At 45.6% G+C, this 15,801-nt stretch overlaps 1 protein-coding gene across 6 annotated transcripts in view; it reads left to right on the top strand.

Moving 5' to 3' along the window:
* The first annotated feature begins 228 nt into the window (after positions 1–228).
* Positions 229–15,801, top strand: part of pcdh7b (protocadherin 7b) — a 112,376-nt gene continuing 96,803 nt past the window's right edge. Inside the window, exon 1 of one of the 6 annotated variants that reach the window (XM_020629163.3) lies at positions 229–4,322. In XM_020629163.3, coding sequence (XP_020484819.2) covers positions 1,251–4,322 — 3,072 coding nt within the window. In that variant the 5' untranslated portion in view covers positions 229–1,250. The remainder of the gene's footprint in view (positions 4,323–15,801) is intronic. The other 5 variants (XM_065950151.1, XM_020629162.3, XM_020629161.3 and 2 more) reach the window with 5 other exon arrangements.

The following is a 15,801-nucleotide window of genomic DNA, read 5'->3' as shown; positions in this document are numbered from 1 at the left end:
ACAGGAGCATAAGTATGGACAAAAAAGAAGGGTTCATTTGCTCAGAAAGTGTAAAATGCCATCTCAGGAAAAACGCCGGTTAAAAACGACAACATTATAAAGCTTCTTCCTCCACTGTCCTCCTTTCCGTCAAATATTGACGGTGCTGCCGGTGTCTGAACCCGACGCTCAAGACAAAGTCCGACCCTGTTTACGTGCGCTGCCGAGGGGGGGGGGGAGCAAACCGGAGGAGGTGGAGAACGAGAGAACGAGGGAAGGAGAGAGAGAGAGAGAGAGAGAGAGAGAGAGAGGGAGACTGCAATATCATTTGAGAATCCCTCTCACAGTGCTGCAGATAGGGGCTGCCAACACATGCGGCGCGTCTGCAGGTGAGGGAACAGGCTCGAATGTGCTGGACACACTGAGGAATTCAACCAGCGCTTCCTGAAACTAACGAAGGATTTACATTTTTCATTTTTCTCCATTGCTTTTTTCTTTTTTTTTTTTAAGCACAGACTTGATTTTTATTTTTTTTTTAGAATACGGTGGAGTTGTCTCGCAAAAAAAAAGAAAAAGGAAAGAACTATTCTGTCTGCTTGCTGACTTGGAGGAAGAGAGCAGAGTAGGCAACCGGACAGGTAATATACCTCAATTTAAGATCCTCACGAACTGAGAGCTGACAGACTCCGCGCAATCGACACTCACCGTGTGATGAGTTTGGAAACTGCGCGGGCATTTAAATAATCATCTGTGGACATATCACCGGAAAGAGGAATATCGCCAAAAAAAAAAAAAGAGAGGAAATTCTACCCGCAAACTGTGAGTAAAAACCACGGGATATGGACTGAATTCACTTCCCGGGTGATTTGATGATGCTCGGACTGTAACATTTTTGGCTTTTACGCGCATGAAATTCAAATATTTGTGGCACCGCCCGGAGTGCAGGGAGACTCTCTGGTGTGCTTCATGATATCATCGCGGCTCTTTCTTGCATTGCTAAATCAAGGAAAAAGCAAGTAACATCCAGTGTCGGTGTTAGAGAAGCAAGAGAAGAGACGTGAAGCCCCCTTCACTTGCTGCTTCACACTGCAGCAGGAGCGATGTAGGAAGTCGTCCGGAGGATGAAGTCTCACGCATCCCGCTCCAGAGGGCTTAGCTCTGAATGAAAACGATATTTCTTCATCAGATTCGGACTCTGCTGTAGTGATTAATTTTTGGTTTTTTTTATACATTTCTTTTTATTGTAAGTGGACATTTTTACAGGGAGAACAATGAGGACTACTGGTGCAGTGGACTATTTGTACTATTGCATGCTCATCTTGCAGTTTGTGCATCAGCCCGCTGCAAAGCAGGTGCTCCGGTACCGTTTGGCTGAGGAGGGACCCGCCGATGTCAGAGTGGGGAACGTAGCCGGCGACTTGGGCATCGTAGCCGGTTCCGGCGAGGTGACATTCACGCTTGAATCAGGCTCTGATTTTTTCAAAATAGACAACATCACAGGTGAGCTCACCACCAATGAGAGACGCATAGACCGCGAAAAACTACAGCAGTGCCAAATGATATTCGATGAAAACGAGTGTTTCATAGATTTCGAAGTGTCTGTCATTGGACCGGCTCAGAGCTGGGTTGACCTCTTTGAGGGAAAAGTCATCATATTAGATATAAATGACAACACTCCGTCTTTTCCCTCCCCGGTCCTGACACTGTCTGTGGAGGAAAACAGACCCATTGGAACCCTTTATCTGCTTCCCACAGCCACAGACAGAGATTTTGGAAGAAATGGAATAGAGAGATATGAGCTTATCCAGGACAACGGGGAAAACTTGAGGCGCCTGGGCTCTTCTGGGGATTCGTTCTCCGGGAAGAGGAGATTTGAGGAAGGCGCGAGCAGGAGCAGTGTCTTTGAGCTGCAAGTTGCTGACACGACTGATGGAGAGAAGCAGCCTCAACTCATCATTAAAGGGGCCCTTGATAGGGAACAGAGAGACTCATATGAGCTTACACTGCGCGTGAGGGATGGAGGTGATCCCCCTCGCTCTTCCCAGGCCATTCTTAGGGTAATGATCACTGATGTGAATGACAACAGCCCTCGGTTTGAGAAGAGCGTGTATGAGGCTGACCTACCGGAAAACAGCTCCCCTGGTGCCCCCATACTTCAGCTGAAAGCGGCTGATGCAGACGTGGGGGTTAATGGTCAAATAGAGTATGTGTTCGGGGCAGCCACAGAGTCAGTAAGGCGGCTCCTGAGGTTGGATGAGAGCACAGGGTGGCTGAGTGTCTTGCACCGCATTGACCGTGAAGAAGTGAGCCAACTGAGGTTCACAGTAATGGCCCGTGACCGAGGCCAGCCACCCAAAATGGACAAGGCCACTGTGGTGTTGAACATCAAGGACGAGAATGACAACGTTCCTGCAATAGAGATCAGGAAAATTGGACGCATATTCCTCAAAGACGGGATCGCAAACGTGGCCGAGGATGTGGTGGTGGACACACCCATTGCCTTGGTTCAGGTGTCGGACCGGGACCAGGGGGAGAACGGTATCGTCACCTGCACAGTGGTGGGGGATGTTCCCTTTCAGCTCAAACCAGCCAGCGAAATGGAGGGGGAGCAGAACAAAAAGAAATATTTCCTCCACACGTCTGCACCGCTGGATTATGAGGCCACACAGGAGTACAACGTGGTCATCGTGGCTGTGGACTCCGGGAGCCCAAGTCTGGCAAGTAACAACTCTCTCATCGTCAAGGTGGGCGACACTAATGACAACCCTCCTGTCTTCAGCCAGAATGTGGTGGAAGTGTCGTTTCTAGAAAACAATCCCCCTGGCGAGAGAGTGACGACAGTGGCAGCCATAGATGCAGATAGTGGGAAGAACGCTGAATTAGCCTATTCTCTGGACTCGTCAGTAAACGGGCTTTTCTCTATCGACACAGACAGCGGTGACATCCGGGTAAACACCGTTCTGGATAGGGAGCAGACTGAGCGCTACGAATTCAAAGTGATAGCCAAAGATAAGGGCATAAACACCCTTCAGGGCTCCGCAACAGTGGTCGTCCTTGTGGCCGATAAGAATGACAACGCGCCGAAGTTCATGCAGGACGTGTTCACCTTCTATGTCAAAGAAAACCTTGAGCCAAACAGCCCAGTTGGCATGGTTACAGTCATCGACGCAGATAAAGGCCAGAATGCTGAGATGAGTCTTTTCATCGAGGAGGAGGAGGACTTTTCAATCGAGAATGACACCGGGACTATTTTTTCCACGCTGTCTTTTGACCGAGAGATGAGAACTACATACACCTTCTGTGTCAAGGCTGTGGACGGCGGTGACCCTCAGAGATCTGCCACCGCCACAGTGTCACTCTTTGTCATGGACGAAAACGACAACGCACCAACTGTCACTTTCCCACCAAACAACTCTTACACCCTCCTTCCTCCCTCGAGTAACATCAGAACTGTAGTCAGGACTGTCCTGGCCACTGATACCGACACCGGTCCCAATGCAGACTTGAGCTACAGCATTATTGGGGGGAACCCTTTTAGGCTGTTTGAGATAGATGGGGGCACTGGGGTCATCTCAGTGGTGGGGAAGCTGGAGCAAAAGCACTATGGCCTCCACAGACTAGTAATCCAGGTGAATGACAGTGGCCAGCCTTCCCAGAGCACCACCGCATTAGTTCATGTATATGTCAACGAGACTCTTTCCAATTCCACAGTGGTGGAGGCCCAGGTGGCTCGGAGCCTGAGCACGTCCCTTAACACAAACATTGCTGGTGACCCCAACTATGACCTCAGCAAGCAGCGGTTGAGCATCGTCATCGGCGTAGTCTCAGGCATCATGACAGTGATCCTCATCATTCTTGTTGTCGTCATGGCCCGTTACTGCCGCCCCAAGAATAAGAATGGCTACGAGGCCGGGAAGAAGGACCACGAGGACTTCTTCACGCCCCAGCAGCACGACAAGTCCAAAAAGCCCAAGAAAGACAAGAAGAAACAGAAATCTAAACAGCCCCTCTACAGCAGTATTGTCACCGTGGAGGCCTCCAAACCAAATGGGCAGCGGTACGACAGTGTCAACGAGAAGTTGTCGGACAGTCCTGGCATGGGTCGATACCGTTCGGTCAACGGAGGGCCGGGGAGCCCGGACCTGGCCCGGCACTACAAGTCCAGTTCACCACTTCCTACTGTCCAGCTTCACCCGCAGTCGCCGACAGCTGGCAAAAAGCACCAGGCCGTTCAGGACCTGCCCCCTGCCAATACCTTTGTTGGCACCGGAGATAACATTTCCCTTGGATCTGACCACTGCTCTGAATACAGCAGTCAAACGATCAACAAGTACAACAAACAGGTAAGAAGACACATCTCCATGTTATTTTCTACCCCCTCTTTCCACCACTCTTAAATGTCTTCTGTTTCTTCCTCTTAGTGTTCTCTCCACCATAATGCTTTCTGACAGGGCTAGTCTCAGTAGTCTTGTTGCCTTTATGGTGCTAATGTGTGTCAAGTTAGCGGTATTGATCTGTTTTGGTTTGGAGTGCCATTCACATGTAATATTGAAAGGAAAGAGAAAGGTTCAGCTTAGCTTTTGAGGGGGGAGGAGTAACTGTTACCACTCGACCAAACACGGACAACTTTTCTTTTTTTTTCCCCGCTTTTATCACACCGTGTGTTGAGACTGCCTTTTCCATCACGGGTGTCAAAACTACTAACCTTGGCAAATATGTGTCGAAGTGCTGTAGACAGCTCACATGCGGGTTTGGTTTGCAGTTATTCGATCCCCGAGGGGAGTGAAGCAGGGGCCGGCTACACTCCCCGCCCTTTAGCCATGTCAAAACCCTGCCCTGCCCTTTTTTTTTTCCTGTGACAAGGCCGCCTTGTCTTCTTGTGAAAGCATAGGGGGGAAAAACAAAACAAAAGAGAGAAAGGTAGATGTGGAGTGAGTGCCGCACAATTATGGCTTTGTTAAGTTTGTGAGTCAGTTTTACCGTCTGGGTTTTAGTAGGAACATCTGGCCAGGAGGGTCATATTAACATTCTTTTGCACGTCAGCGTCTGCATCAATTCACTGACCCAGCAGTGGAATTGGACATTTCGCCTCCCTCTTTTAACCCTTCCTCATATATTATTTTTCTGCCACCTTCTACCTTGCTTATCGTCTCATCCATCCCCCTAGCTATTCTTACCTTACCTCTTTTGGCTTCTTCAGTGCTGGAAACAGTGTAGGTGGCGTGATGTGATATTCAAATTCCAGGAAATGTGTGTGCTTTCATCACTTTGGGTTTTGTGTTTTTTTTGTTTTTTTTGTTTCTTTTTGTTGTTGCAAGAAACAAAGTAAATGCATAATGAAGTTGGCTGATTTGCGTTTCCAGGAGAAAGAACACTATTGTTTTATGTGTTTTCTATGGTAGTCTAATGAATTATTGATCTTTCTTTTTTACCTGGTGTCAGCTTTACTCCTTAAGAATTCTGCGGGTGGGGGGGGGGGGGCTGTTTTCTCTCAGAACAAAGCTTCTTTTTTCATTTTTGTTGTCCTCTTTCCTTCACCTTATTTTCTATTCCATGCCCAGCGTAAACCTTTCTACCCCCAAACTCTTCTCTGCCCCTGTGCTGTGTATTTTATCCTTGCTTTGCCTTACACCCACCCCTTCTGCCTCTTTTTTCTTTTCTCTCTCTTCATTTTCCGGCCCTCCACAACATCATACTCCTTACAATGCTGCTCTCTCGCTCTCTCTCCTTACCTTTTTTTCTTTTTCTTCCAGTGGTTTCTTTTTAAATCTCCACTCTCATCTCTCTATGTCCCTCTCCCTCTTTTGCTACTTCTCCTCTCAAATCATTTCACCCCCCCCCCCCCTTTTTACTTCTATCCCCTCTCTTCTCCTGGCTCTGTCTCTAACAGCTTCTAATATGGTGTATTCACTGAGCTGCTTCCCAGAGTGTGAGGAGTGCTGTTGCTTTCGGATGTCTCCTGCATAATTAAAAGGGCACTCTATTTGCTGCTGCGGCAGCAGCATGTATTGTGTGTCACTACGCTCCACTTATATAATTATTTATTTACTCTCTGCATTAATGCTGCGGTAACTTTTATGAACTGTGCTTTTGTTAGAACACGCCGACAAAACTATAGCGCACAAAGAGCGTTTCCTTGTGATTCTTTGGGCACTTAAACTCTATTAGAATAGTAAAGAAAGTGTTGAGTGGTCCACTGGGTAATATCACCCAATGTTTATTGTGCAGTGTAGCCTGTTTTGAATTAAATAAACAAAAGCTAGCAGGTAATCAAAATGCCTTTTGTATCCCATGGGCTCGGTAAAACACTCACTCTTGATATATTCAGTTGCGGCAGATATAGAGTGTGTTTTAATGGCAGCACAAGAGAGCTAATTGAGGAGAAGGTGTGCGTTCATGTGCTCAAATTACGGCGTTAAACATGCACCTCTATATTAGATTAAGTAGCGAAGCGGTCACGCTCTTGATTTTTAGGAACGCTGCATCTAAAAATATTCCTTTTTTTGGCACAAGAGCCACTGGAGCTAAAGACATAATAAAACACTCAGGGATACTTATGCGACTCGGAACGATTTGTGCACGTTTTTAGAGTAGTGGTTGAAAAATAACGGACAGAATTAACTTTGTTGTAAGATTTGTCTGAGACGGAGAGGTGCTGTTTTTTTTTTTTATCTGAGAGCTTTAATTGTTTTTTTCGTTTCACCTATTATCACGTTTGGCTGCAACTCAGTAGAACCTGTTAAAGCTGTAAATGGTTCTGATTTATCGCAAGTGATGACAAGCGACACACACAACAACATGCACACACACGCCCTCCCACAGAAACCCTCGTCTTTCACCACTCCCTCTCTCTCTCTCTCTCTCTCTCTCGCTCTCTTTTTTTTTTTGTCATTCAGTGGGAAGAGATAGAGACGGGCACAAGAAAGACGGCCCTGTTTGCGGCTCGGAGAAAGGCCTCCACTGTTTCACAGGGGACTTGGGGTCGGGTGGCAAGATAGAAGGGGAAGACGAGGGGAGAGAGAGAGAGAGAGAGAGAGAGGGACTGGTGCTGACCGTTTGTCTGTAATTTCAGAGGTATCAGGTTCCGTCTCTTTCTTTCCTCGCCAAGCTAATCTTACAATGAGTGCAAAGGCAACCTGCACGGGCAGGTAACCAGGCAACTGGGAGGAGTGTATCAGTGAGGGAGGCTTTTTTTTTCGTCCATCGGACATTTAAACAGTCATTAAGCTGAGCTAAACTGGGAGGATGAAGCCAGGAGGGGGAAAATACATCTCTCCCTTTAACCCCATTGAGTAAGTTATTCATGTTCCCGCTATATGTGTGGCTATACTCCTAAGATAACCTGCGTCCAATCCTTACATCTGGAAGCTGATGAGTAGTGGTGTGCACTTAACAGAACACTTAACTTTATTACTTCTGGCAGCAGCTCCTGCTCCAGCCAGTGCCAGAAAATAACGCTGTCCAACCGTAATGTAGCGAAGAATGAATTCACTTAGCCATCGAATTAGCACAAGCCATCAGCTTTTGTTTTATCATTGCACTTCAAAGCGGCACTCTTGCCCAGGTGGATCACTTTTAATCAGGGGTGAGCCACAGCAGCTTGAATGCAATGCTCAGCTAGTGTAGCCCCTCAGGGCAAAGGGAAAAAAAAAAAAAAAAAACAGTCGAGGAATTTATACCCGGTTATCATCCTGCCTCAGGGCTGATGCAGCTAGCATAACTGGACATTGCCCTTAACCCAGCCAAGAGGGTTCACCTCCCACGCTCTGGCCAGCTGTTCCTCCCGCGCCTCCTCATCGCTGCAGCCTCTCCAGCACAAGAGACGCTCCCGATTTGCATAGGGCAGAATCCCCTCCCAGGCGCACTTGCATAGGACAAACAATATCATGCAAATGGAGGTCACATGAATGGTGTTTGTAGCCAAAACATAGGATGCGATCGCCCTTCAGGCTCCATGCAGAACAGGAAACCAATATGGAAATGTAGCACTTTGCCCCTGGCCTCATTTGTTTTCCAAGCAGCAAAATGTAGCGTCCTTAAACACCTGCAGGAAGCCACATCTGACCTTAATGAAACCTGCGGTGATTTAACACTTTTGTATGAACGCATAAGGATTAAGCAATCACGCTACCAATCGTCCAAACCTTTTGTGTGTGTGTTTTTTTTTTGTTTTTCTTTTTTACCTCCGGGAGTCATCAGGGTTCCAAACTCCCCTGATGGCTCTGGCATGATTTTATCTGTGAATCTGTTGTGGCAGTCAGTCCCCTCATTGAGCTCAATGAGGTAATTACTTGATAAGAGGTTCCACAGGAGCTTAAACATGTTTGGTCATCCCTCCCTCCCTTCCCTTCCCTCCCCTCCCCTCCCCTCCCCTCCCTCCCCTCTCTGATTGCTGATACAGGTCAGCCTATTTTCAGACCAAGCAGACGAGGTAGAAAACAGCTCATTATCACATAAGAAAAACAAAATATGAAAAGTCTCCCTCTGAAATGAGAGGCCAAAGGTGACGAAAAGAGGTGAAGGAAAAGCAATCTGGAAATTTTCTATTAAAGTGAAGAAATGAGATTACGTGCAATGAGCTGGTTTGTTTATTGCCAAATTATTATTAGCGTCCTCGTCCTTTGTGGGGTGCTGCGTACCGCCGACTGTGGCTAATTTTATCAAAATTGTTTTGGATCTATTACGGCTTAATTCAATCTATGGCTGCTCCTTGGCGCTTTTGTTGTTTATGTTCCGAGAGGGAAAATGGGAGAGTAAAGAGTGCCCGGTAATACTCATGAAATTGCAGCGGGCAGCGTTTTCTGCTATAATTTGGTTTGGTGATTTGAATGCAGTCGCTCTAAGGCAATTACTAATCTGAGGATTAGACGTACCTGATACGCCGGCAGAAATGGAGGGAGGCGGGGAGGGGGGGGGGGGGGGGGGGGGGTGAGTCAGAGGGAGATTTCTGTAGCTGGTTGCTACAGTTTCTGCTGTGTGACTCTGCAAGGGCTTTTCTATACCTGCTGTATAGGGGGAAACGGTAAATGTGTTGGTGTACATCTTACTTTTTCTTTCCTTTTTTATCTCCTTTGTTTTTCTACATACAACCAAATAAATACTTGTGATTGTCAGCATATGATGCCAAGATATTAAGAAAGATGAAAGGAAAGGGGGGGGGGACAAAACAGTGAAGAAATTTAAGCCGCATGCCACCTTGATTGCTTTCCACGCTGCTGATTGTAAGTGGCAGTGTCAGGGATGCCACCTCGTTCTCGCCGTTTCGTCTTTCAATTTGATGCCATCGAGAATGGAATTTCATTTCATACTCGGCAGCGATCGCATTAGATAGGGCTCACCAGGATAAAGCCGATTCATTTTCGCAGATTTGCCTTTCCTGTGGCACTATCAATCACGGCACCCCCTTGCCCATATTGCAGACTTTGTTTTTTCACGGGCGATTGTTAAAGAGGGGAGTCTGTACAGTAAATTGACTTTTACAAGGCTCCCAAGTTCCCTATGATATGCCACGCTGAAGCCTCGTTGTTTTCTCACATAGCTGTCCTCCTGTATCGACTTGTAGGAGTTCCATGGAACTGAACTAAATGAGAACATCAGTTAGCTCAAGTGCTGCACAATCCCCTTCAGGAATAGTTCTGTGGATCAGAAACATGGAATCAGAAGTGAGGCTTGCCTGTTTGGGAGACTAACATGCTGAACAATTGTGTTTTGTTTAGTCTAAACACTGCAGCTCATCAAGTTCCAACCATGTCTGGCAGTCATTACTGTAAGTGTGTGTTCTCTTTGTGGTTGCTGTGCAGGAAAAAAAGTTGTTGGCCTTTGACTGACCTTTCCTCTTGATGCTGATTGAAACAGGTGATTCAGGGATCTTTGAGCTGATCCAATCAATTGATTATATTGGATGTACAGTATTTAGTGCAAAGAGTTAGCAATAGAAAGTACATATATGTCAGTGAATCTTAGAACTGCTCAACTTTAACCCTTATGATTAACATTACCGGTCCTCCCTGTTTCATAACCATTACAGTTGTTGGTGGTAAAGTTACACTGATCAGTCTATTATCATACTTAGCTGTTACTGCTAATACTACATCAAACTTCTACCATTCGGCCAATTAACCAATCGTTGTTGCTCTGTTTGTTCCTTCTTCCCGCATCTCCTTCTATCCAAACTTTTCAAGCCCAACCAAGTTTCGGCAGATGGTTGTCCCAACATGAGTCTGGTTTTGCTCGAGGTTTCTGCCTCTTAAAGGACGTTTTTTTCTTGCCACTGTAATTTAGCTAAATGTTGCTTAGTGCTGTGCTCATGATGGATTAACGTCAGGTCTTTGTAGATAATATAACAAAGAGTAAGGTCTTTGTAAAGTGTCTTGAGATAACATTTGTAATGAATTGGCGCTATTGGTGGGAAAAAAAATCGATTTATGTAATAATCGAGATTCTTAGCTTTTGAGATTTTAAATAGATTCATAACTTCCAAAAAACTATTTTTTTTTCAAAGGTCTTTAACTCAGTAGAATGCCAAATGGAGTAGCAAGACATTCAGCCAGTGTCACAGATTACTGGAGTAGATCCTGAAGTATGCACTATTTCATAAATAGACATTGAATCATGAATCCAGAATGTTTTGAATCGAAAATAGATTCTGAATACAATCGTGACCCCAAGAATTGAAATTGTTAAGACACCGGCAGATTACCAGGTCAAATTGGCGCTATACAAATAAAGATTGGTTCACTGACATATAGTCCAACACTGTTGTAATATTTTTTACAGAGACCCAACAATGATCCATCAAGGAGCGAGCCCTTGGGAATATTTCCAAAGAAAAACTTGTTTTTAACGGGCAGAAACCATTGAGCAGAACCAGTCGGATTGGTGGACAGCCATCAACTGCAATCACAACAGAACATCTGTAACCACACATAGACTTAGTCTAGGTCGCATTTTTTGTAATGTAATTAACCCAACAATCATCCACCAATGGCAAGCAGTTGGCAACAATGTCATCAGAAAACTCCCTATGAACAGGCAGAAAGCTCAGGCAGAACCAGACTAATTGGTAGACAGTCATATGGGATAACTTATAGGGTCGGTTCAGGTTCTTCAGTTTCATGTAGTTTGTATAGGGTTTCCATTATATGAAATTTTAAGGCCAATAAAGCTAATAAAACCAGAGATTAAATTGTAGGTTTACACATGTTTTACCTCCCTGTTTTGGCTCCCTCGCCACTGTGGAGGGAACGTCATGATGAATCACCTGCTGTCAGTCTCGCTCACACAGGTCTAAGGTGTCAAGGGAACTGCCAGCAAGGGTCCGTGGCTCGCCCCTTAAGCCCGGACGGCGATTTAAACCCCATCCAGCATCGGTAGCGTTGTCACACACACGGCCTTCATGAAAATGAGAATCAGAGCCATGAAAACCAGACATGTTGATCCATAATTTAGCCCTAAGTGCCACCTTTTGCTCCGGCAAGCCAGCTGTAAAGCCCGGCAGTGTGAAGTGAACTTGTTTATTAACCGGGGCTGACAGGTGAAGAAAAAGACGATGTGACTGACATGTCTTGCCGAGGGGGGGAAAACAGAGGGAAGACGGTGGACTTTGTAAGGACGGCGTTCAGGCAGGTGTGTCTTTGTTCGCCTATACATAGGTGTTGACAGGAGGGGGGGGGGGGGGGAGTTAACAAGTTTAGCAGTGTAATCGAAGCGTATCTAATAGGTACAACCTTCACCCGGGGTTCAGGTGCACATTGATTTTCTTTTTTAAGACTCTGACGGACATGCACCTGTTCAACCCTCTCCCCATCCTCTTCTGGCGCTGACCTTACTTTTTGTATTAAGAAGCGTATGAAATATTAAGACGTGCTGAGATCCCCCGACTGCATAAGACACATTAAGAATCGTCCTGGATAAATAATGCATCTGAAACCTTCGTGTTTCTTTTGTTCAAAGGATATGGCTTTTTTATTAACAGGCTTAGAGTCATACATATTTGCTAAGCAGCAGATCTAATGGCTCTGACTTGACTCGGGGAAGGGGAAGGGGAAGGGATAGGACAGCTTGACTGCTTCTATTAGCCCTGTTTTGGTGCGGCTCCCACCATGTGGCCCCCAAATGAGATTATATGTGTATGAAACAGGAGGTAGAGCACTCACCGACCATCCATCAAAGCCTGGGGGGACCTGTGTGAAAGTTTGTGCATGTGTACTCAGTGGGTACACACACTGTGTGGAAGTGTAAGGGTGTGATAAACTGTGTGGGTGTACAGTAAGAATGTGTGTGTGTGTGTCCTGTGAGGGCTGGTGAGGAGAGCAAACGCGGGCCTCCGCAGTTCACCCTCTCCATCATCGAGGACACGCGCGGCGACATGCCTGAGAGGGTTTCAATATCCTGAGTGTGCGTGTTCATGAGTGTGTGTGTGTTGCTGTGTTTACCCAAGGAATGCAGTTCATTATAATTGTATGTGTGTCTGGTTATTACATACACACTGCACATACAGCGGCAGATGGAGCCTGAAGGCTGGAGCAATACTTTATCTTCAACGGTTAAAAAACCCCACAACAAACTCCAGTAGTCTACGTGTATGATGCCACACTCTTGCCTGTAAGCAAGGCACCAGGAGCCCCAATACAACTATTTTGGATTTAACTTTAACCCTACTCTGCCCATGGTCAAATATTTTCCCATCCCCTTTAAGCATGGAAAAAGAACTTGCTGAGGCAAGAGGAGCTTTCATATCGATGAGGCTTTACCTGGCAGGGAGCAGGCTATTTATTAGCAAGTGTGATAACTCTCACACCAGAGAATCCACCTGCCCGCTGGAGGACGAAGGTCACGGGGCAGCTGGAGTTACGAGCAGCCTTGCTAAGGCAGCTGGTATCAAATAAACTGAAATGTGAAAGTATGCCCTTTTTCAAATGTGCACTTTTCTCTTTAGGCGCGCTACATAAAGAGATGGAGGATTCAATTAATACATGAATACGGCGGGATCCTTGACATAGTTTGTGATAGCCATGAGGTAGATGGTGACAAATTGGCACCACTTACTCACTCACTCACTTCCTATGTATTATTTCTTCTTCTCAACTAATGATTTAAAAATGTAGCAAAGGACATTGAGCCATTCCATCATGAATGGTAGGTAGCTTTTTACAATTCAGTCATTTATCAAGCAGAAATGGCAGACCAAGACTTACATTCAAATTTGTGTTTTTAAGATTATTATCCAGCCTGATTTGGTTGAATCCAATCGCTAATGTTTAGCGGGTTTATTAAACTGTCTGGCAGCAGTGAGAAGCACCATTTAAAAATGGCTGCCATATTTCTTCTTGTGTTACAGGAATATTCAAATACAACATTAATAAGTCACCATTTCAACAATTTGAAATGACAGCTGGTGCTGATACAGGTTGACAAACGTGACTCCTAAGGCAGCAACTTTTTGAACCGTTTATTTTTATGTATCGAAGAGATTTTGTGAAGAGTTTTAAATGGCTGCCAATTGATGTGGAACTTTTAGATCCACTTTTAAATCAGAATGAAACACACTGGATGGTAGCCATGTTATGTGAAAATGGTAAATGCTGGCTTAAAAATGAAAGTGAAGCCCAACACCAGAGCAGAAATGTGAGCCATATGAATGTATGAATTTAATGTTGGAAACCAGCTTCCTATCTTCATAAGCAATCCTAACATCCCGGGTTTTGTTGCACTTCCAATTTAGTCTGAATCCATTGGGGCCACTTCTGGGCTCCTTACATGGTTAGATCTTTGATTTCAGCAGTATATCTTCGGATTTTGAAGGCTGAAAAGGCTGTTTTTTTATCCTACTCTTGTTTTTATCATGTATACATTATTTCACTTCTGTTGACTATACTAATCAATCATTCAAATGGTGATTAGTTTCACAATGACTACCAACAAGGCAGATACCTGCTTGATTGAATACGAGTGGCAGAAATTACCCCTTCAGAGAAAAAAAAACTCAGGATCAAATGTTTTGTTCCATAGCAACAGGGCTCTATACAATTTTGTCAGGATAAACTGTACACAGTCTGATTCTCGTATGCTGCATAGTCCCATAGGCCAGTCCTGTTGCCGACTGTGAAATAAAGTGGAGACGACTGTGATTTCTGGCTTTAGTCGGACAAATTCTGCGGTGGATTGAGGAGCTTCAGACATTTAATATGGTTTCAGGTATTGATTTGCGGCACCTTGCCCTATAGCCTGTTTATTATCTAGCTTTGGTTTCACCTTTTACTCCTTTTTTTCTCTGCAGTTTCTCAGGAGATAGAGTCCTCCTCGCTCTCTCTTTCCGAGCAACAATGTTCCGGGTAGCTACAACAAATATTCCATCAAACTGGCCACTGGCAAAGAATAGCCATTTTGTGCTTGTGAACGAGAGGGGTCAACTCAGGTGCCTGAATAATAGCAGGTTCTGAGCTGGGGCCTTTTTTGCTGAGTCTGGGGCCGTTATTGAGGGGGAGAGGAACACGAGGGATGTAATCAAGACTGAAAGACTGGTCTTTGACATGGTTCATTTACTCCAAGCTGGTCCAATGCAACACTTGGGACACAATAGCCAATTGTAAATTACAGAGTGAATTCAGTGGCGAGAAGTGCCTTGAGGGGGAGCTAGCCCACAGAGGCGAGGAAAATAGGGAATGTTGTTGCTCTTTTTCTAGGTTGATGAGGTTTGGGATTGGGGGAAGGCAAAGGGTATCAATCAAGTTGACATTCCTGGAGGCGGTAAAATGATTAGAATAATGGTAAACAAAGGCGCTAAAACACGAGCAGGTTTTTTTTTTCATCTTTTTACTTCAACTTTATTTCAAACCCAGCCTCGGCTTAATAAGTTTCACTTAACGTCAGACACATCACATTTAATCCGTTCCATGATGATACATTAATAACAGACTTCTGCAGGAGAAGGCAAACTGCTGGGAACATAAGTGCACAAAAGGAAGTCGATCACACGGCAAGGCGCACTTATATGAACTGGTGACATGAGGGGAGCTCATAGCGACTTTGACAAGAAGCTAAGTGCCTACATGGGTGACATTTACGAGAGGGGGTCGTGGAGATCCCCAGCCAGACTTAGACGGGAAAAGACTGATACTTTCTGTTTAATCACCATCAAGATTCTGCTGGCGCTGCGGGCAAATGTTTGAGGAGCGCAGATTACCGTCCCCTGTGAAGACCATCGCGGGGCAATCGTTTGATGTCAACGCAAAAGTGCTTAACATACAAAACTATTCTTTCTCTCCCTTTCCGCCCCCCCCCTTCCAAGGCGCATTTGAACGATTTATGTCAGAGTGTGTGCCTGCTCCCTTGAATGTCTTTGAACAAGCTTTTCTTTGCAGAGGCAGCCCTCTTCTCGCAGTGAATTGGGGACATGACATGACAATCGAAGGGCCTTGTAATTTATGTTTAAAATGCCGGCGCTATCTGTGCCAGCGTGAATCTGTTTGAACAAGCCGGCGCTCTGGCGAGGGTCCTCCGTCGCTGTTCAAACCGTATGCCTGTGTTTGCTCAGGAATCCTTGGTGGGCTATCCATTGTTACTATGGCAATGTACCTCCGCAGTGCCCCCCACTACCTACTGCAACTTCCCATGGCCATATGCCTGGAGTTTTTAAAAGGTTCTCTCTGCTCTCTCATCTTGCTTGTACCCGGTAATTCAGACGGATCACTGCCAAAAGTTGGGGGGGGGGGGGGGGGGGGGGAATGTGCCCCCTCAGTGAAGAAGTCAGCATTCTAGCAGCATTGGCCTGAAGTTGGATGAGGCGTGGGAACGCCATGTTCCACTAAACTCTTTTGATAA

The sequence above is a fragment of the Labrus bergylta genome, chromosome 22, assembly GCF_963930695.1.
Source record: "Labrus bergylta chromosome 22, fLabBer1.1, whole genome shotgun sequence".
In the NCBI taxonomy this organism is placed as follows: domain Eukaryota; kingdom Metazoa; phylum Chordata; class Actinopteri; order Labriformes; family Labridae; genus Labrus; species Labrus bergylta.
This window is presented reverse-complemented; position numbering and strand designations above follow the sequence as displayed.